Source organism: Oncorhynchus nerka, linkage group LG11 (genome assembly GCF_034236695.1).
Source record: "Oncorhynchus nerka isolate Pitt River linkage group LG11, Oner_Uvic_2.0, whole genome shotgun sequence".
Lineage (NCBI taxonomy): Eukaryota > Metazoa > Chordata > Actinopteri > Salmoniformes > Salmonidae > Oncorhynchus > Oncorhynchus nerka.
Genome location: NC_088406.1, coordinates 10,734,019 through 10,757,571, shown reverse-complemented (window position 1 = coordinate 10,757,571; position 23,553 = coordinate 10,734,019). Strand labels below are relative to the sequence as shown.

At 37.8% G+C, this 23,553-nt stretch overlaps 1 protein-coding gene across 3 annotated transcripts in view; it reads right to left on the bottom strand.

The window, feature by feature from the left end:
- The window catches only part of LOC115123641 (muscleblind-like protein 1), a 140,196-nt gene that overhangs the window by 5,311 nt on the left and 111,332 nt on the right, over positions 1 to 23,553 (bottom strand). Inside the window, exons 4-6 of one of the 3 annotated variants that reach the window (XM_065024211.1) lie at positions 5,150 to 5,297; positions 3,429 to 3,464; positions 1,934 to 1,978 (exon numbers count right to left, since the gene is read on the bottom strand). In XM_065024211.1, the coding sequence (XP_064880283.1) occupies positions 1,934 to 1,978; positions 3,429 to 3,464; positions 5,150 to 5,297 (229 nt within the window). The remainder of the gene's footprint in view (positions 1 to 1,933; positions 1,979 to 3,428; positions 3,465 to 5,149; positions 5,298 to 23,553) is intronic. The other 2 variants (XM_065024210.1, XM_065024212.1) reach the window with 2 other exon arrangements.

Sequence of the window (23,553 nt, the reverse complement as noted above, 5' to 3'; positions counted from 1 at the left end):
GAGATTTCACCATGAGGCCAATGGTGACTTTAAAACAGTTACGGAGTTTAAGGATTGTGATAAGAGGAAACTCAGGATGGATCAACAACATTGTAGTTACTCCACAATACTAACCTAAATGACAGAGTGAAAAGAAGGAATCCTGTACAGAATAAGACTATTCCAAAACTTGCATCCCGTTTGCAACAAGGCACTTAAATACTGCAACAAATGTGGCTAGGAAAATAACTTTTTGTCCTGAATATAAAGCGTTATGTTTGGGGGAAATCCAACACAACATGGGGTATGAATCCATTCTGAAGGCACTGTATGTGGCACATCATATGACAGACAAACATCAGCAACGTGACATCAGCAACGTGACATCATCAACGTGACATCATGCAACGTGACATCATGCAACGTGACATCATCAACGTGACATCATGCAACGTGACATCAGCAACGTGACAACATGCAACGTGACATCAGCAACGTGACATCAGCAACGTGACATCAGCAACGTGACATCATCAACGTGACATCATGCATAGCGAGAGCGGCATATGCAATAGGAGTGACACACAGGGAAACAGGTGAAACAACGGTAACACTTTACTTGACACTCACATTGTCATAACAGCTGACATAACATGACATAACCATGTCATAATAGGGTCATAACACCGTCATGACCCACATATTTATACCTGTTGTGACATATATAGAATTATTTTATGGTTGGTTATGACAGCGACATAAGAGTCATTTATTCAAATGATTATTTTCCCTGACAAAAAGTTTCCTTTCCTCTGAACGTTTGTTTCATTAAATCCTTTGTTGTTGTTGTAATGAATTCTGTACAGTTATTTTCTTAAATGCGATAATATGTAGAAAATACACTTTGACACTGTCATGAAGCATTATGACCATCCTGTGTCACTTTACTTGGACTAAGCAAATACACTTTATGAAGCATTATGACCATCCTGTGTCACTTTACTTGGACTAAGAAAATACACTTTATGAAGCATTATGACCATCCTGTGTCACTTTACTTGGACTAAGAAAATACACTTTGACACTGTCATGAAGCATTATGACCATCCTGTGTCACTTTACTTGGACTAAGAAAATAACTTTATGAAGAATTATGACCATCCTGTGTCACTTTACTTGGACTAAGAAAATACACTTTATGACACTGTCAAGAAGCATTATGACATCATAATCATATCAGCCAGATAGTCCTATCACGTACATGCCCTTATATCCGTCATCAGTCACAAAGAGGGTGTCTTGTCCTGCTCCTGAAATCTGCTCCTGCATTCATCCCAGTCATCAGCAACAGAGCATTGGGGTAGGTGCATGTCTGACATCAACGTGTGCACAATTACAATGATAATTGAATATGGTCCATTTCAGAAAATGTTATATAACATAAACATACTGTTGACATGTATGCTACGGTGTAATGGAATGTTTGGCCTTGTGTGGTAGGTTTTGTATGTTTTTACACACTTATGTAGGTGTCAAAACTAGCCATAAAATAACACAATATATGTCACAACAGGTTATGACCATACTGTAACAGGTTATGACCATACTATAACAGGTTATGACCATACTATAACAGGTTATGACCATACTATAACAGGTTATGACCATACTATAACAGGTTATGACCATACAATAACAGGTTATGACCATACTATAACAGGTTATGAAAAGTTATGTCAGCTGTTATGACATATTAGGACATAGTTATGACCGTGTCATAACATGTTATGATGCTGGGGGTCAAGTAAACTGTTACTGTAACAACTAGCCTACAGTAAATAAACAACAACATGTACTTCAAAATGTTTCATACTTAATTCATATTTCGATAACAATACACATCTTATAACTGAACCACCATCATCACCAATAATATAATAATACTACAACTAACCCTGTCTGCAACCCACAGTCTGTCCCAATCCAGTCCAGTCCCATTCTGTCAGGGTATGAAATACAAAATTAAATGCTTTGTATTTTTTCTCTCTCCAAGCTGTGAATCTAAATGTTAATTAGATGTAATTCTATTACAAATCATTTCCTGGTTAAAAATTCCTCTGAATTAACATTTTTAAACACAAATAATGCAACAAAATACAGTTTCTAACTATGAAAATATTTTTCTCCCTGACAGACAAGGATTGTCTCGACAGTCAAGAATCCCCGCTCTATATTTATTGACAGCAGTTGAAAGAGTGCTTCAGGACTTTGTGCCACATCTCACCAAAACAACGTCCCTGTCTCTTTTCCATCATCAGGCAACACCTGGCCAAGTGACAACTAAATCCTTCATAATGTATTGCTTCCTTCGTACCATATTGCTTCCTTCGTACCATATTGCTTCCTTCGTACCGTATTGCTTCCTTCGTACTGTATTGTCTTCATTGCGGACACAAGACAGGGAAGATAATATAACAATATTTGTATTAACGTGTTTCATTTTTCATTGTTTTATTATCTTATGAAAGCTGCACTGCAATGGTAAGGGTAGTCAACAACACATCTGCCATGCTGATCATCAATACAGGGGCCCCTCAGGGGTACGTGCTTCGTCCCCTCCTGTACTCCTTGTTCACCCACGACTGTGTGGCCATGCATGATTCTAACACCATCACCAACCTATAGGGAGAAGGCCAGAGACCTGGCAGTGTGGTGCCAGGACAACAACCTCTCCCTCAACGTGAGCAAGACAAAGGAGATGACCGTGGACTACAGGAAAAGGAGGGCTGAACATTCTGCCATTCACATCGACGGGGCTGTAGTTGAGCGGGTCGAGAGTTTCAAGTTCCTTGATGTTCACATCACCAACAAACTATCATGGTCCAAACACGCTACAGAGGGTAATGCATACGGCCCAGCTTCCTGTAATCCAGGACCAATATACTAGGTGGTGTCAGAGGAAGGCCCCAAATATTGTCGAAGACTCCAGTCACTCTAGTCTATTCCCCCCCATTTGTTTTTACACTGCTGCTACTCGCTGTTTATTATCTATGCATAGGCACTTTACCCCTACCTACATGTACAAATTAACTTGACTAACCTGTACCCCCGTACATTGACTCAGTACTGGTACTGGTATCTTTTATTGTTTTACTTCTGATTTATTTTTATTAATTGCTTAAGTTTATTTAGTAAATATTTCTTATCTTATCTCTATTTTCTTAAAACTGCATTGTTTGTTAATAAGGGCTTGTAAGTAATATTTGTATGTGTAAATAAAATCTATCTATCTCTTTATGAAGGGAAAGAGACGAGGATATGAAGCTACTTTGGACTTCTGAGAGGCCCCCTTGGTCTCAGAGTGGAAAATGGCCGCCCTGATGGCATGAGATGGAATGTGAGGGACTGAAATGGCTGAACGGTAATCAGGAAGGAAAGCTGGCACCTACCAACACTTGTTGCAGGTGTCATGCACAATATCGAGCCTGCCCATCATGCATTGCAACAGGAAGTGGATTGGAAAAGGAGATGGAGAGAAGAAATCAACACAACCCATTACAAGACAGTGTCCACAGAGGTAGGGAGTGTTGTTATGGTTACAGAGTATACAGTACATTAAAACGCATCACATAGGTGACACATCAACTACCATACAGTGAAGAAAGACATATTTAACTTGCATCTTTAAAAAAAAATGTTTTATTTAACTAGGCAAGCCAGTTAAGAACAAATTCTTATTTACAATGATGGCCCTACCCCGGCCAAACCCGGACGACGCTGGACCAATTGTGCGCCGCACTACGGGCGGGGTGACACATCTTGCACTGAGATACAGTGTCTTAGACCGCTGCACCACTCTGGAGCCCCTCTACTGGCATTAATCATTCATGAATGATAATCATTACTGTTAACAATGGTCACTCTTTACAGATAGAATCATGGTCGGTACAAAATGCACACAAACACACAGAGAGCTAGACCGTAAAGCACACAGACAGATGTCGTGTGTTTGATGTGTGTTTCAGTAGCTATGATAATGTTGCTTATTATTATGTTGCTATTGACCTACGTTTCAGCACCAGGCATCCAGGGGAAAAGTAAGTCTTAAAAAGGGAAAAAGGAGAATGACTAGTCACATCAGCCAATAACTTTCACCAAGATCAATGACATGCCTGGAAACGGTCTCTCTTGTAATACTCCTCCTATGTAAAGGATGGCCTAGAGGGGTTATGGATGAGCTTCATCCATTTCTCTCAGCGTGGACATGGACCATTGTGGCTTGACAGCAGGGATGGACTGAGAACAGAAATCGGCCTGGTTATTTCTAAAACACTGGGCCCCTACACCATCCCACTTTTAACCAGCAGTAACATTCACTGGACCCAATCCATGCCGGCTATTTTTACATACCAGGACTGTGAGAGGACTGTGAGACAGAGTTGAAGATGACTTTGCTGTCATCTTAGGGTGGTGCCAGTGTTGTCAGACTGGTGTAAGTGGATCGAACCAGGGTGGTGTCAGTGTTCTGGTGTATATGGGTCTCACCAGGGTGGTGTCCGTGTTCTGGTGTATGTGGGTCGGGTCAGGGTGGTGCCAGTGTTCTGGTGTACGTGGGTCGGACCAGGGTGGTGCCAGAGTTCTGGATCGGACCAGGGTGGTGTCAGTGTTCTGGTGTATGTGGGACGGACCAGGGTGGTGTCAGTGTTCTGGTGTATGTGGGTCGGGCCAGGGTGGTGTCAGTATTCTGGTGTATATGTGTGTTTGTTTGTGTTAGTGTTTCACCAGGGATACTGCAACATGAAAGTCCAATCAGAACCAGTCAAAAGTTTGGACACACCTACTCATTCAATTTTTGTTTTTTTTAAATGTGTACTATTTTAACATTGTAGAATAATAGTAAAAACATCACAGCTATGAAAAAAACACATATGGAAACATGTAGAAACCAAAAAAGTGCTAAACAATATATTTTAGATTTTAGATTCTTCAAAGTAGCCACCCTTTGTCTTGATGACAGCTTTTCACACTCTTGGCATTTATGGGTAAGGAGCCTGAAACCAAAGGTTTTATGGGTAAGGATTTGGGTTTGTGAATGGAGGTCAGCCGTATCAGACTTGACTTCAGGGGTCGCGGCGAGATGAGAGGTGAAAGGTGAGAAGTCAAGGCCTACCTGATGGGATAAACTGCTGCTGAAACTGCATGTTGGCCAGGGCCTGTTGGTACTGGAACATGTTGGAGGCGTTGAACATGGCAGTGGCACCGTTGGCTTTTTCAAGTGTGGGTCTCTTTGGTAATGGAGGTAAAACAGGTGAGAGCCCCTGATAGAGGGACCCGATGGAGTGGAAAACACAAAACAAAAGGATAGAAGGAGCAGGGGGGTGGGGGGGGGGTGGGGGGTAGAAAAAATGGTGGTAGTGGAATCAAAGACAGAGAGAATAAATCATTTCATTAGAATAGAAAGGCATCTCCATGAAGCAATCATTTTGAACCAAAAATCAGAAAGTCATTCTAAAGCAAGCAGTGTTCTATGTAACACTAGTCCTAAAACAAGCAGTGTTCTATGTAACAGTAGTCCTAAAACAAGCAGTGTTCTATGTAACACTAGTCCTAAAACAAGCAGTGTTCTATGTAACACTAAGCAGTGTTCTATGTAACACTAGTCCTAAAACAAGCAGTGTTCTATGTAACACTAGTCCTATAACAAGCAGTGTTCTATGTAACACTAGTCCTATAACAAGCAGTGTTCTATGTAACACTAAGCAGTGTTCTATGTAACACTAGTCCTTCTAAAGCAAGCAGTGTTCTATGTAACACTAGTCCTAAAACAAGCAGTGTTCTATGTAACACTAAGCAGTGTTCTATGTAACACTAAGCAGTGTTCTATGTAACACTAGTCCTATAACAAGCAGTGTTCTATGTAACAGTAGTCCTATAACAAGCAGTTTTCTATGTAACACTAGTCATTCTAAAACAAGCAGTGTTCTATGTAACACTAGTCCTAAAACAAGCAGTGTTCTATGTAACACTAGTCCTAAAACAAGCAGTGTTCTATGTAACACTAAGCAGTGTTCTATGTAACACTAGTCCTATAACAAGCAGTGTTCTATGTAACAGTAGTCCTACAACAAGCAGTTTTCTATGTAACACTAGTCCTTCTAAAACAAGCAGTGTTCTATGTAACACTAGTCCTTCTAAAGCAAGCAGTGTTCTATGTAACACTAGTCCTAAAACAAGCAGTGTTCTATGTAACACTAGTCCTAAAACAAGCAGTGTTCTATGTAACACTAAGCAGTGTTCTATGTAACACTAGTCCTATAACAAGCAGTGTTCTATGTAACAGTAGTCCTATAACAAGCAGTTTTCTATGTAACACTAGTCCTTCTAAAACAAGCAGTGTTCTATGTAACACTAGTCCTTCTAAAGCAAGCAGTGTTCTATGTAACACTATTCCTAAAGCAAGCAGTGTTCTACGTAACACTAGTCCTTCTAAAGCAAGCATTGTTCTATGTAACACTAGTCCTAAAGCAAGCAGTGTTATATGTAACACACGTCTTAAAGCAAGCAGTGTTCTATGTAACACTAGTCTTAAAGCAAGCAGTGTTCTATGTAACACTAGTCTTAAAGCAAGCAGTGTTCTATGTAACACTAGTCCTTCTAAAACAAGCCGTGTTCTATGTAACATTATTCCTTCTAAAACAAGCAGTGTTCTATGTAACACAAGTCCTTCTAAAACAAGCAGTGTTCTATGTAACACTAGTCCTTCTAAAACAAGCAGTGTTCTATGTAACACAAGTCCTTCTAAAACAAGCAGTGTTCTATGTAACACTAGTCCTTCTAAAGCAAGCAGTGTTCTATGTCACACTAAATCTTCTAAAGCAAGCAGTGTTCTATGTAACACTAGTCCTATAACAAGCAGTGTTCTATGTAACACTAGTCCTATACCAAGCAGTGTTCTATGTAACACTAGTCCTAAATCAAGCAGTGTTCTATGTAACACTAGTCCTATAACAAGCAGTGTTCTATGTAACACTAGTCCTATAACAAGCAGTGTTCTATGTAACACTAGTCCTTCTAAAGCAAGCAGTGTTCTATGTAACACTAGTCCTATAACAAGCAGTGTTCTATGTACCACAAGTCCTTCTAAAACAAGCAGTGTTCTATGTAACACTAGTCCTATAACAAGCAATGTTCTATGTAACACTAGTCCTTCTAAAGCAAGCAGTGTTCTATGTAACACTAAATCTTCTAAAGCAAGCAGTGTTCTATGTAACACTAGTCCTATAACAAGCAGTGTTCTATGTAACACTAGTCCTATAACAAGCAGTGTTCTATGTAACACTAGTCCTAAATCAAGCAGTGTTCTATGTAACACTAGTCCTATAACAAGCAGTGTTCTATGTAACACTAGTCCTATAACAAGCAGTGTTCTATGTAACACTAGTCCTTTTAAAGCAAGCAGTGTTCTATGTAACACAAGTCCTATAACAAGCAGTGTTCTATGTAACACAAGTCCTTCTAAAACAAGCAGTGTTCTATGTAACACTAGTCCTATAACAAGCAATGTTCTATGTAACACTAGTCTTTTTAAAGCAAGCAGTGTTCTATGTAACACAAGTCCTATAACAAGCAGTGTTCTATGTAACACTAGTCCTTCTAAAACAAGCAGTGTTCTATGTAAAACTAGTCCTTCTTAAGCAAGCAGTGTTCTATGTAACACTAGTCCTTCTAAAACAAGCAGTGTTCTATGTAACACTAGTCCTTCTAAAGCAAGCAGTGTTCTATGTAACACTAGTCCTAAAGCAAGCAGTGTTCTACGTAACACTAGTCCTTCTAAAGCAAGCATTGTTCTATGTAACACTAGTCCTAAAGCAAGCAGTGTTATATGTAACACACGTCTTAAAGCAAGCAGTGTTCTATGTAACACTAGTCTTAAAGCAAGCAGTGTTCTATGTAACACTAGTCTTAAAGCAAGCAGTGTTCTATGTAACACTAGTCCTTCTAAAACAAGCCGTGTTCTATGTAACATTATTCCTTCTAAAACAAGCAGTGTTCTATGTAACACAAGTCCTTCTAAAACAAGCAGTGTTCTATGTAACACAAGTCCTTCTAAAACAAGCAGTGTTCTATGTAACACTAGTCCTATAACAAGCAATGTTCTATGTAACACTAGGCCTTCTAAAGCAAGCAGTGTTCTATGTAACACTAAATCTTCTAAAGCAAGCAGTGTTCTATGTAACACTAGTCCTATAACAAGCAGTGTTCTATGTAACACTAGTCCTATAACAAGCAGTGTTCTATGTAACACTAGTCCTAAATCAAGCAGTGTTCTATGTAACACTAGTCCTATAACAAGCAGTGTTCTATGTAACACTAGTCCTATAACAAGCAGTGTTCTATGTAACACTAGTCCTTTTAAAGCAAGCAGTGTTCTATGTAACACAAGTCCTATAACAAGCAGTGTTCTATGTAACACAAGTCCTTCTAAAACAAGCAGTGTTCTATGTAACACTAGTCCTATAACAAGAAATGTTCTATGTAACACTAGTCCTAAAACAAGCAATGTTCTATGTAACACTAGTCCTAAAACAAGCAGTGTTCTATGTAACACTAGTCCTTCTAAAACAAGCAGTGTTCTATGTAACACTAGTCCTTCTAAAGCAAGCAGTGTTCTATGTAACACTAGTCCTAAAGCAAGCAGTGTTCTACGTAACACTAGTCCTTCTAAAGCAAGCATTGTTCTATGTAACACTAGTCCTAAAGCAAGCAGTGTTATATGTAACACACGTCTTAAAGCAAGCAGTGTTCTATGTAACACTAGTCTTAAAGCAAGCAGTGTTCTATGTAACACTAGTCTTAAAGCAAGCAGTGTTCTATGTAACACTAGTCCTTCTAAAACAAGCCGTGTTCTATGTAACATTATTCCTTCTAAAACAAGCAGTGTTCTATGTAACACAAGTCCTTCTAAAACAAGCAGTGTTCTATGTAACACTAGTCCTTCTAAAACAAGCAGTGTTCTATGTAACACAAGTCCTTCTAAAACAAGCAGTGTTCTATGTAACACTAGTCCTATAACAAGCAATGTTCTATGTAACACTAGTCCTTCTAAAGCAAGCAGTGTTCTATGTAACACTAAATCTTCTAAAGCAAGCAGTGTTCTATGTAACACTAGTCCTATAACAAGCAGTGTTCTATGTAACACTAGTCCTATAACAAGCAGTGTTCTATGTAACACTAGTCCTAAATCAAGCAGTGTTCTATGTAACACTAGTCCTATAACAAGCAGTGTTCTATGTAACAGTAGTCCTACAACAAGCAGTTTTCTATGTAACACTAGTCCTTCTAAAACAAGCAGTGTTCTATGTAACACTAGTCCTTCTAAAGCAAGCAGTGTTCTATGTAACACTAGTCCTAAAACAAGCAGTGTTCTATGTAACACTAGTCCTAAAACAAGCAGTGTTCTATGTAACACTAAGCAGTGTTCTATGTAACACTAGTCCTATAACAAGCAGTGTTCTATGTAACAGTAGTCCTATAACAAGCAGTTTTCTATGTAACACTAGTCCTTCTAAAACAAGCAGTGTTCTATGTAACACTAGTCCTTCTAAAGCAAGCAGTGTTCTATGTAACACTAGTCCTAAAGCAAGCAGTGTTCTACGTAACACTAGTCCTTCTAAAGCAAGCATTGTTCTATGTAACACTAGTCCTAAAGCAAGCAGTGTTATATGTAACACACGTCTTAAAGCAAGCAGTGTTCTATGTAACACTAGTCTTAAAGCAAGCAGTGTTCTATGTAACACTAGTCTTAAAGCAAGCAGTGTTCTATGTAACACTAGTCCTTCTAAAACAAGCCGTGTTCTATGTAACATTATTCCTTCTAAAACAAGCAGTGTTCTATGTAACACAAGTCCTTCTAAAACAAGCAGTGTTCTATGTAACACTAGTCCTTCTAAAACAAGCAGTGTTCTATGTAACACAAGTCCTTCTAAAACAAGCAGTGTTCTATGTAACACTAGTCCTTCTAAAGCAAGCAGTGTTCTATGTAACACTAAATCTTCTAAAGCAAGCAGTGTTCTATGTAACACTAGTCCTATAACAAGCAGTGTTCTATGTAACACTAGTCCTATACCAAGCAGTGTTCTATGTAACACTAGTCCTAAATCAAGCAGTGTTCTATGTAACACTAGTCCTATAACAAGCAGTGTTCTATGTAACACTAGTCCTATAACAAGCAGTGTTCTATGTAACACTAGTCCTTCTAAAGCAAGCAGTGTTCTATGTAACACTAGTCCTATAACAAGCAGTGTTCTATGTACCACAAGTCCTTCTAAAACAAGCAGTGTTCTATGTAACACTAGTCCTATAACAAGCAATGTTCTATGTAACACTAGTCCTTCTAAAGCAAGCAGTGTTCTATGTAACACTAAATCTTCTAAAGCAAGCAGTGTTCTATGTAACACTAGTCCTATAACAAGCAGTGTTCTATGTAACACTAGTCCTATAACAAGCAGTGTTCTATGTAACACTAGTCCTAAATCAAGCAGTGTTCTATGTAACACTAGTCCTATAACAAGCAGTGTTCTATGTAACACTAGTCCTATAACAAGCAGTGTTCTATGTAACACTAGTCCTTTTAAAGCAAGCAGTGTTCTATGTAACACAAGTCCTATAACAAGCAGTGTTCTATGTAACACAAGTCCTTCTAAAACAAGCAGTGTTCTATGTAACACTAGTCCTATAACAAGCAATGTTCTATGTAACACTAGTCTTTTTAAAGCAAGCAGTGTTCTATGTAACACAAGTCCTATAACAAGCAGTGTTCTATGTAACACTAGTCCTTCTAAAACAAGCAGTGTTCTATGTAAAACTAGTCCTTCTTAAGCAAGCAGTGTTCTATGTAACACTAGTCCTTCTAAAACAAGCAGTGTTCTATGTAACACTAGTCCTTCTAAAGCAAGCAGTGTTCTATGTAACACTAGTCCTAAAGCAAGCAGTGTTCTACGTAACACTAGTCCTTCTAAAGCAAGCATTGTTCTATGTAACACTAGTCCTAAAGCAAGCAGTGTTATATGTAACACACGTCTTAAAGCAAGCAGTGTTCTATGTAACACTAGTCTTAAAGCAAGCAGTGTTCTATGTAACACTAGTCTTAAAGCAAGCAGTGTTCTATGTAACACTAGTCCTTCTAAAACAAGCCGTGTTCTATGTAACATTATTCCTTCTAAAACAAGCAGTGTTCTATGTAACACTAGTCCTTCTAAAACAAGCAGTGTTCTATGTAACACAAGTCCTTCTAAAACAAGCAGTGTTCTATGTAACACTAGTCCTTCTAAAACAAGCAGTGTTCTATGTAACACAAGTCCTTCTAAAACAAGCAGTGTTCTATGTAACACTAGTCCTATAACAAGCAATGTTCTATGTAACACTAGTCCTTCTAAAGCAAGCAGTGTTCTATGTAACACTAAATCTTCTAAAGCAAGCAGTGTTCTATGTAACACTAGTCCTATAACAAGCAGTGTTCTATGTAACACTAGTCCTATAACAAGCAGTGTTCTATGTAACACTAGTCCTAAATCAAGCAGTGTTCTATGTAACACTAGTCCTATAACAAGCAGTGTTCTATGTAACACTAGTCCTATAACAAGCAGTGTTCTATGTAACACTAGTCCTTTTAAAGCAAGCAGTGTTCTATGTAACACAAGTCCTATAACAAGCAGTGTTCTATGTAACACAAGTCCTTCTAAAACAAGCAGTGTTCTATGTAACACTAGTCCTATATCAAGAAATGTTCTATGTAACACTAGTCCTAAAACAAGCAATGTTCTATGTAACACTAGTCCTTCTAAAACAAGCAGTGTTCTATGTAACACTAGTCCTTCTAAAGCAAGCAGTGTTCTATGTAACACTAGTCCTAAAGCAAGCAGTGTTCTACGTAACACTAGTCCTTCTAAAGCAAGCATTGTTCTATGTAACACTAGTCCTAAAGCAAGCAGTGTTATATGTAACACACGTCTTAAAGCAAGCAGTGTTCTATGTAACACTAGTCTTAAAGCAAGCAGTGTTCTATGTAACACTAGTCTTAAAGCAAGCAGTGTTCTATGTAACACTAGTCCTTCTAAAACAAGCCGTGTTCTATGTAACATTATTCCTTCTAAAACAAGCAGTGTTCTATGTAACACAAGTCCTTCTAAAACAAGCAGTGTTCTATGTAACACTAGTCCTATAACAAGCAATGTTCTATGTAACACTAGTCCTTCTAAAGCAAGCAGTGTTCTATGTAACACTAAATCTTCTAAAGCAAGCAGTGTTCTATGTAACACTAGTCCTATAACAAGCAGTGTTCTATGTAACACTAGTCCTATAACAAGCAGTGTTCTATGTAACAGTAGTCCTACAACAAGCAGTTTTCTATGTAACACTAGTCCTTCTAAAACAAGCAGTGTTCTATGTAACACTAGTCCTTCTAAAGCAAGCAGTGTTCTATGTAACACTAGTCCTAAAACAAGCAGTGTTCTATGTAACACTAGTCCTAAAACAAGCAGTGTTCTATGTAACACTAAGCAGTGTTCTATGTAACACTAGTCCTATAACAAGCAGTGTTCTATGTAACAGTAGTCCTATAACAAGCAGTTTTCTATGTAACACTAGTCCTTCTAAAGCAAGCAGTGTTCTACGTAACACTAGTCCTTCTAAAGCAAGCATTGTTCTATGTAACACTAGTCCTAAAGCAAGCAGTGTTATATGTAACACACGTCTTAAAGCAAGCAGTGTTCTATGTAACACTAGTCTTAAAGCAAGCAGTGTTCTATGTAACACTAGTCTTAAAGCAAGCAGTGTTCTATGTAACACTAGTCCTTCTAAAACAAGCCGTGTTCTATGTAACATTATTCCTTCTAAAACAAGCAGTGTTCTATGTAACACAAGTCCTTCTAAAACAAGCAGTGTTCTATGTAACACTAGTCCTTCTAAAACAAGCAGTGTTCTATGTAACACAAGTCCTTCTAAAACAAGCAGTGTTCTATGTAACACTAGTCCTATAACAAGCAATGTTCTATGTAACACTAGTCCTTCTAAAGCAAGCAGTGTTCTATGTAACACTAAATCTTCTAAAGCAAGCAGTGTTCTATGTAACACTAGTCCTATAACAAGCAGTGTTCTATGTAACACTAGTCCTATAACAAGCAGTGTTCTATGTAACACTAGTCCTAAATCAAGCAGTGTTCTATGTAACACTAGTCCTATAACAAGCAGTGTTCTATGTAACACTAGTCCTATAACAAGCAGTGTTCTATGTAACACTAGTCCTTTTAAAGCAAGCAGTGATCTATGTAACACAAGTCCTATAACAAGCAGTGTTCTATGTAACACAAGTCCTTCTAAAACAAGCAGTGTTCTATGTAACACTAGTCCTATAACAAGAAATGTTCTATGTAACACTAGTCCTAAAACAAGCAATGTTCTATGTAACACTAGTCCTAAAACAAGCAGTGTTCTATGTAACACTAGTCCTTCTAAAACAAGCAGTGTTCTATGTAACACTAGTCCTTCTAAAGCAAGCAGTGTTCTATGTAACACTAGTCCTAAAGCAAGCAGTGTTCTACGTAACACTAGTCCTTCTAAAGCAAGCATTGTTCTATGTAACACTAGTCCTAAAGCAAGCAGTGTTATATGTAACACACGTCTTAAAGCAAGCAGTGTTCTATGTAACACTAGTCTTAAAGCAAGCAGTGTTCTATGTAACACTAGTCTTAAAGCAAGCAGTGTTCTATGTAACACTAGTCCTTCTAAAACAAGCCGTGTTCTATGTAACATTATTCCTTCTAAAACAAGCAGTGTTCTATGTAACACAAGTCCTTCTAAAACAAGCAGTGTTCTATGTAACACTAGTCCTTCTAAAACAAGCAGTGTTCTATGTAACACAAGTCCTTCTAAAACAAGCAGTGTTCTATGTAACACTAGTCCTATAACAAGCAATGTTCTATGTAACACTAGTCCTTCTAAAGCAAGCAGTGTTCTATGTAACACTAAATCTTCTAAAGCAAGCAGTGTTCTATGTAACACTAGTCCTATAACAAGCAGTGTTCTATGTAACACTAGTCCTATAACAAGCAGTGTTCTATGTAACACTAGTCCTAAATCAAGCAGTGTTCTATGTAACACTAGTCCTATAACAAGCAGTGTTCTATGTAACACTAGTCCTATAACAAGCAGTGTTCTATGTAACACTAGTCCTTTTAAAGCAAGCAGTGTTCTATGTAACACAAGTCCTATAACAAGCAGTGTTCTATGTAACACAAGTCCTTCTAAAACAAGCAGTGTTCTATGTAACACTAGTCCTATAACAAGCAATGTTCTATGTAACACTAGTCCTTCTAAAGCAAGCAGTGTTCTATGTAACACTAGTCCTAAAACAAGCAGTGTTCTATGTAACACTAGTCCTAAAACAAGCAGTGTTCTATGTAACACTAGTCCTAAAACAAGCAGTGTTCTATGTAACACTAAGCAGTGTTCTATGTAACACTAGTCCTTCTAAAACAAGCAGTGTTCTATGTAAAACTAGTCCTTCTTAAGCAAGCAGTGTTCTATGTAACACTAGTCCTATAAAAAGCAATGTTCTATGTAACACTAAGCAGTGTTCTATGTAACACTAAGCAGTGTTCTATGTAACACTAGTCCTAAAACAAGCAGTGTTCTATGTAACACTAAGCAGTGTTCTATGTAACACTAGTCCTATAACAAGCAGTGTTCTATGTAACACAAGTCATTCTAAAACAAACAGTGTTCTATTTTACACTAAGCAGTGTTCTATGTAACACTAGTCCTTCTAAAACAAGCAGTGTTCTATGTAACACTAGTCCTTCTAAAGCAAGCAGTGTTCTATGTAACACTAGTCCTAAAACAAGCAGTGTTCTATGTAACACTAAGCAGTGTTCTATGTAACACTAAGCAGTGTTCTATGTAACACTAGTCCTATAACAAGCAGTGTTCTATGTAACAGTAGTCCTATAACAAGCAGTTTTCTATGTAACACTAGTCATTCTAAAACAAGCAGTGTTCTATGTAACACTAGTCCTAAAACAAGCAGTGTTCTATGTAACACTAGTCCTAAAACAAGCAGTGTTCTATGTAACACTAAGCAGTGTTCTATGTAACACTAGTCCTATAACAAGCAGTGTTCTATGTAACAGTAGTCCTACAACAAGCAGTTTTCTATGTAACACTAGTCCTTCTAAAACAAGCAGTGTTCTATGTAACACTAGTCCTTCTAAAGCAAGCAGTGTTCTATGTAACACTAGTCCTAAAACAAGCAGTGTTCTATGTAACACTAGTCCTAAAACAAGCAGTGTTCTATGTAACACTAAGCAGTGTTCTATGTAACACTAGTCCTATAACAAGCAGTGTTCTATGTAACAGTAGTCCTATAACAAGCAGTTTTCTATGTAACACTAGTCCTTCTAAAACAAGCAGTGTTCTATGTAACACTAGTCCTTCTAAAGCAAGCAGTGTTCTATGTAACACTAGTCCTAAAGCAAGCAGTGTTCTATGTAACACTAGTCCTTCTAAAGCAAGCATTGTTCTATGTAACACTAGTCCTAAAGCAAGCAGTGTTATATGTAACACACGTCTTAAAGCAAGCAGTGTTCTATGTAACACTAGTCTTAAAGCAAGCAGTGTTCTATGTAACACTAGTCTTAAAGCAAGCAGTGTTCTATGTAACACTAGTCCTTCTAAAACAAGCCGTGTTCTATGTAACATTATTCCTTCTAAAACAAGCAGTGTTCTATGTAACACAAGTCCTTCTAAAACAAGCAGTGTTCTATGTAACACTAGTCCTTCTAAAACAAGCAGTGTTCTATGTAACACAAGTCCTTCTAAAACAAGCAGTGTTCTATGTAACACTAGTCCTATAACAAGCAATGTTCTATGTAACACTAGTCCTATAACAAGCAGTGTTCTATGTAACAGTAGTCCTATAACAAGCAGTTTTCTATGTAACACTAGTCCTTCTAAAACAAGCAGTGTTCTATGTAACACTAGTCCTTCTAAAGCAAGCAGTGTTCTATGTAACACTAGTCCTAAAGCAAGCAGTGTTCTATGTAACACTAGTCCTTCTAAAGCAAGCATTGTTCTATGTAACACTAGTCCTAAAGCAAGCAGTGTTATATGTAACACACGTCTTAAAGCAAGCAGTGTTCTATGTAACACTAGTCTTAAAGCAAGCAGTGTTCTATGTAACACTAGTCTTAAAGCAAGCAGTGTTCTATGTAACACTAGTCCTTCTAAAACAAGCCGTGTTCTATGTAACATTATTCCTTCTAAAACAAGCAGTGTTCTATGTAACACAAGTCCTTCTAAAACAAGCAGTGTTCTATGTAACACTAGTCCTTCTAAAACAAGCAGTGTTCTATGTAACACAAGTCCTTCTAAAACAAGCAGTGTTCTATGTAACACTAGTCCTATAACAAGCAATGTTCTATGTAACACTAGTCCTTCTAAAGCAAGCAGTGTTCTATGTAACACTAAATCTTCTAAAGCAAGCAGTGTTCTATGTAACACTAGTCCTATAACAAGCAGTGTTCTATGTAACACTAGTCCTATAACAAGCAGTGTTCTATGTAACACTAGTCCTAAAGCAAGCAGTGTTATATGTAACACACGTCTTAAAGCAAGCAGTGTTCTATGTAACACTAGTCTTAAAGCAAGCAGTGTTCTATGTAACACTAGTCTTAAAGCAAGCAGTGTTCTATGTAACACTAGTCCTTCTAAAACAAGCCGTGTTCTATGTAACATTATTCCTTCTAAAACAAGCAGTGTTCTATGTAACACAAGTCCTTCTAAAACAAGCAGTGTTCTATGTAACACTAGTCCTTCTAAAACAAGCAGTGTTCTATGTAACACAAGTCCTTCTAAAACAAGCAGTGTTCTATGTAACACTAGTCCTATAACAAGCAATGTTCTATGTAACACTAGTCCTTCTAAAGCAAGCAGTGTTCTATGTAACACTAAATCTTCTAAAGCAAGCAGTGTTCTATGTAACACTAGTCCTATAACAAGCAGTGTTCTATGTAACACTAGTCCTATAACAAGCAGTGTTCTATGTAACACTAGTCCTAAATCAAGCAGTGTTCTATGTAACACTAGTCCTATAACAAGCAGTGTTCTCTGTAACACTAGTCCTATAACAAGCAGTGTTCTATGTAACACTAGTCCTTTTAAAGCAAGCAGTGTTCTATGTAACACAAGTCCTATAACAAGCAGTGTTCTATGTAACACAAGTCCTTCTAAAACAAGCAGTGTTCTATTTAACACTAAGCAGTGTTCTATGTAACACTAGTCCTAAAACAAGCAGTGTTCTATGTAACACTAAGCAGTGTTCTATGTAACACTAGTCCTATAACAAGCAGTGTTCTATGTAACACAAGTCATTCTAAAACAAACAGTGTTCTATTTAACACTAAGCAGTGTTCTATGTAACACTAGTCCTTCTAAAACAAGCAGTGTTCTATGTAACACTAGTCCTTCTAAAGCAAGCAGTGTTCTATGTAACACTAGTCCTTCTAAAACGAGCAGTGTTCTATGTAACACTAGTCCTTCTTAAGCAAGCAGTGTTCTATGTAACACTAGTCCTATAAAAAGCAATGTTCTATGTAACACTAAGCAGTGTTCTATGTAACACTAGTCCTAAAACAAGCAGTGTTCTATGTAACACTAAGCAGTGTTCTATGTAACACTAGTCCTATAACAAGCAGTGTTCTATGTAACACAAGTCATTCTAAAACAAACAGTGTTCTATTTAACACTAAGCAGTGTTCTATGTAACACTAGTCCTTCTAAAACAAGCAGTGTTCTATGTAACACTAGTCCTTCTAAAGAAAGCAGTGTTCTATGTAACACTAGTCCCATTACAAGCAGTGTTCTATGTAACACTAAGCAGTGTTCTAGGTAACACTAAGCAGTGTTCTATGTAACACTAGTCCTTCTAAAACAAGCAGTGTTCTATGTAACACTAGTCCTATAACAAGCAGTGTTCTATGTAACAGTAGTCCTATAACAAGCAGTTTTCTATGTAACACTAGTCCTTCTAAAACAAGCAGTGTTCTATGTAACACTAGTCCTTCTAAAGCAAGCAGTGTTCTATGTAACACTAGTCCTAAAGCAAGCAGTGTTCTATGTAAAACAAGTCTTAAAGCAAGCAGTGTTCTATGTAACACTAGTCTTAAAGCAAGCAGTGTTCTATGTAACACTAGTCCTTCTAAAACAAGCCGTGTTCTACGTAACATTAGTCCTTCTAAAACAAGCAGTGTTCTATGTAACACTAGTCCTTCTAAAACAAGCAGTGTTCTATGTAACACTAGTCCTAAAACAAGCAGTGTTCTATGTAACACTAGTCCTAAAACAAGCAGTGTTCTATGTAACACTAGTCCTTCTAAAACAAGCAGTGTTCTATGTAACACTAGTCCTTCTAAAGCAAGCCGTGTTCTATGTAACACTAGTCCTATAACAAGCAGTGTTCTATGTAACACTAGTCCTTCTAAAACAAGCAGTGTTCTATGTAACACTAGTCCTTCTAAAGCAAGCCGTGTTCTATGTAACACTAGTCCTATAACAAGCAGTGTTCTATGTAACAGTAGTCCTATAACAAGCAGTTTTCGATGTAACACTAGTCATTCTAAAACAAGCAGTGTTCTATGTAACACTAGTCCTAAAACAAGCAGTGTTCTATGTAACACTAGTCCTAAAACAAGCAGTGTTCTATGTAACACTAAGCAGTGTTCTATGTAACACTAGTCCTAAAACAAGCAGTGTTCTATGTAACACTAGTCCTAAAACAAGCAGTGTTCTATGTAACACTAAGCAGTGTTCTATGTAACACTAGTCCTTCTAAAGCAAGCAGTGTTCTATGTAACACTAGTCCTAAAGCAAGCAGTGTTCTATGTAACACTAGTCCTTCTAAAGCAAGCATTGTTCTATGTAACACTAGTCCTAAAGCAAGCAGTGTTCTATGTAACACAAGTCTTAAAGCAAGCAGTGTTCTATGTAACACTAGTCTTAAAGCAAGCAGTGTTCTATGTAACACTAGTCCTTCTAAAACAAGCCGTGTTCTATGTAACATTATTCCTTCTAAAACAAGCAGTGTTCTATGTAACACAAGTCCTTCTAAAACAAGCAGTGTTCTATGTAACACTAGTCCTTCTAAAACAAGCAGTGTTCTATGTAACACAAGTCCTTCTAAAACAAGCAGTGTTCTATGTAACACTAGTCCTATAACAAGCAATGTTCTATGTAACACTAGTCCTTCTAAAACAAGCAGTGTTCTATGTAACACTAAATCTTCTAAAGCAAGCAGTGTTCTATGTAACACTAGTCCTATAACAAGCAGTGTTCTATGTAACACTAGTCCTATACCAAGCAGTGTTCTATGTAACACTAGTCCTAAATCAAGCAGTGTTCTATGTAACACTAGTCCTATAACAAGCAGTGTTCTATGTAACACTAGTCCTATAACAAGCAGTGTTCTATGTAACACTAGTCCTTCTAAAGCAAGCAGTGTTCTATGTAACACTAGTCCTATAACAAGCAATGTTCTATGTAACACTAGTCCTTCTAAAGCAAGCAGTGTTCTATGTAACACTAAATCTTCTAAAGCAAGCAGTGTTCTATGTAACACTAGTCCTATAACAAGCAGTGTTCTATGTAACACTAGTCCTAAAACAAGCAGTGTTCTATGTAACACTAGTCCTATAACAAGCAGTGTTCTATGTAACACTAGTCCTATAACAAGCAGTGTTCTATGTAACACTAGTCCTTCTAAAGCAAGCAGTGTTCTATGTAACACTAGTCCTAAAACAAGCAGTGTTCTATGTAACACTAGTCCTAAAACAAGCAGTGTTCTATGTAACACTAGTCCTAAAACAAGCAGTGTTCTATGTAACACTAAGCAGTGTTCTATGTAACACTAGTCCTTCTAAAACAAGCAGTGTTCTATGTAAAACTAGTCCTTCTTAAGCAAGCAGTGTTCTATGTAACACTAGTCCTATAACAAGCAATGTTCTATGTAACACTAGTCCTTCTAAAGCAAGCAGTGTTCTATGTAACACTAAATCTTCTAAAGCAAGCAGTGTTCTATGTAACACTAGTCCTATAACAAGCAGTGTTCTATGTAACACTAGTCCTAAAACAAGCAGTGTTCTATGTAACACTAGTCCTATAACAAGCAGTGTTCTATGTAACACTAGTCCTATAACAAGCAGTGTTCTATGTAACACTAGTCCTTCTAAAGCAAGCAGTGTTCTATGTAACACTAGTCCTAAAACAAGCAGTGTTCTATGTAACACTAGTCCTAAAACAAGCAGTGTTCTATGTAACACTAGTCCTAAAACAAGCAGTGTTCTATGTAACACTAAGCAGTGTTCTATGTAACACTAGTCCTTCTAAAACAAGCAGTGTTCTATGTAAAACTAGTCCTTCTTAAGCAAGCAGTGTTCTATGTAACACTAGTCCTATAAAAAGCAATGTTCTATGTAACACTAAGCAGTGTTCTATGTAACACTAAGCAGTGTTCTATGTAACACTAGTCCTAAAACAAGCAGTGTTCTATGTAACACTAAGCAGTGTTCTATGTAACACTAGTCCTATAACAAGCAGTGTTCTATGTAACACAAGTCATTCTAAAACAAACAGTGTTCTATTTAACACTAAGCAGTGTTCTATGTAACACTAGTCCTTCTAAAACAAGCAGTGTTCTATGTAACACTAGTCCTTCTAAAGAAAGCAGTGTTCTATGTAACACTAGTCCCATTACAAGCAGTGTTCTATGTAACACTAAGCAGTGTTATAGGTAACACTAAGCAGTGTTCTATGTAACACTAGTCCTTCTAAAACAAGCAGTGTTCTATGTAACACTAGTCCTATAACAAGCAGTGTTCTATGTAACAGTAGTCCTATAACAAGCAGTTTTCTATGTAACACTAGTCCTTCTAAAACAAGCAGTGTTCTATGTAACACTAGTCCTTCTAAAGCAAGCAGTGTTCTATGTAACACTAGTCCTAAAGCAAGCAGTGTTCTATGTAACACAAGTCTTAAAGCAAGCATTGTTCTATGTAACACTAGTCTTAAAGCAAGCAGTGTTCTATGTAACACTAGTCCTTCTAAAACAAGCCGTGTTCTATGTAACATTAGTCCTTCTAAAACAAGCAGTGTTCTATGTAACACAAGTCCTTCTAAAACAAGCAGTGTTCTATGTAACACTAGTCCTTCTAAAACAAGCAGTGTTCTATGTAACACTAGTCCTTCTAAAACAAGCAGTGTTCTATGTAACACAAGTCCTTCTAAAACAAGCAGTGTTCTATGTACCACTAGTCCTATAACAAGCGATGTTCTATGTAACACAAGTCCTTCTAAAACAAGCAGTGTTCTATGTAACACTAGTCCTTCTAAAGCAAGCAGTGTTCTATGTCACACTAAATCTTCTAAAGCAAGCAGTGTTCTATGTAACACTAGTCCTATAACAAGCAGTGTTCTATGTAACACTAGTCCTATAACAAGCAGTGTTCTATGTAACACTAGTCCTAAAACAAGCAGTGTTCTATGTAACACTAGTCCTTCTAAAACAAGCCGTGTTCTATGTAACATTAGTCCTTCTAAAACAAGCAGTGTTCTATGTAACACTAGTCCTTCTAAAACAAGCAGTGTTCTATGTAACACAAATCCTTCTAAAACAAGCAGTGTTCTATGTAACACTAGTCCTATAACAAGCAATGTTCTATGTAACACAAGTCCTTCTAAAACAAGCAGTGTTCTATGTAACACTAGTCCTTCTAAAGCAAGCAGTGTTCTATGTAACACTAAATCTTCTAAAGCAAGCAGTGTTCTATGTAACACTAGTCCTATAACAAGCAGTGTTCTATGTAACACTAGTCCTAAAACAAGCAGTGTTCTATGTAACACTAGTCCTATAACAAGCAGTTTTCTATGTAACACTAGTCCTTCTAAAGCAAGCAGTGTTCTATGTAACACTAGTCCTAAAACAAACAGTGTTCTATGTAACACTAGTCCTAAAACAAGCAGTGTTCTATGTAACACTAAGCAGTGTTCTATGTAACACTAGTCCTATAACAAGCAGTGTTCTATGTAACACAAGTCATTCTAAAACAAGCAGTGTTCTATGTAACCTCTACTATGGTCCTCTACTCCTACTAAAGCAAGACAGTGGTGCTGGTCCTCTACTCCTACTAAAGCAAGACAGTGGTCTGTTCCTCTACTCCTACTAAAGCAAGACAGTGGTCTGGTCCTCTACTCCTACTAAAGCAAGTCAGTGGTCTGGTCCTCTACTCCTACTAAAGCAAGACAGTGGTCTGGTCCTCTACTCCTACTAAAGCAAGACAGTGGTCTGTTCCTCTACTCCTACTAAAGCAAGACAGTGGTCTCTTCCTCTACTCCTACTAAAGCAAGACAGTGGTCTGGTCCTCTACTCCTACTAAAGCAAGACAGTGGTTTTGGTCCTCTACTCCTACTAAAGCAAGACAGTGGTGCTGGTCCTCTAGGGTTGTTACTGTAAACACTATGGTCTTGACATCATTAACAGCTGTAGGGTTGTTACTGTAAACACTATGGTCTTGACATCATTAATAGTTGTAGGGTTGTTACTGTAAACACTATGGTCTTGACATCATTAACAGCTGTAGGGTTGTTACTGTAAACACTATGGTCTTGACATCATTAACAGCTGTAGGGTTGTTACTGTAAACACTATGGTCTTGACATCATTAATAGTTGTAGGGTTGTTACTGTAAACACTATGGTCTTGACATCATTAACAGCTGTAGGGTTGTTACTGTAAACACTATGGTCTTGACATCATTAATGTCTGTAGGGTTGTTACTGTAAACACTATGGTCTTGACATCATTAATGTCTGTAGGGTTGTTACTGTAAACACTATGGTCTTGACATCATTAATGTCGGTAGGGCTGTTACTGTAAACACTATGGTCTTGACATCAATTGCTGACACACAGGAATGTTGCTTTGCTTGCTATTCGCGATCACTGGATTGAGCTAAACACTGTTTCTACATTCATCATTACACACGTTCTGGTGCCAACAAACTACAGAACTCTTTAAAGTGAATCCAGGACGACTTGGGATTTTTAAAAACGTCATAACGTTTCTATTGGTTAAACATAGCAATGTTTTTTAATTGATATTCAAGTAGTCCTACTGTAGCTATAATAGGAGACCGTTTTGCTACAGCGGCTCTAAGAAGCCTAACAATATTTTCAGTTATAGCAGCAGTTATAACACGTGTTACACAGCATCGTAACAGTTGGAGGAGCAACATAAAAAGGGCGTAGGGAAGGGAAGGGGCATTAAGTCACATCCCTGTAGCATTGGACATTAAAGCTAGCTAGCTAGCTGCTTAAATACGTTTACATTACGTTTAGGGTCTGCGTCTGCTGGGTAGTCGAGTAGGTGTGAGGGGATGAGAGAGGAAAGGGGGAGGCTGAGGGTGCGATGACAGGGGCGGGGGGAAGGGGTTTTCAGACATGGGTGGGGTTTGATAGGGGTGGCTGGGGGGT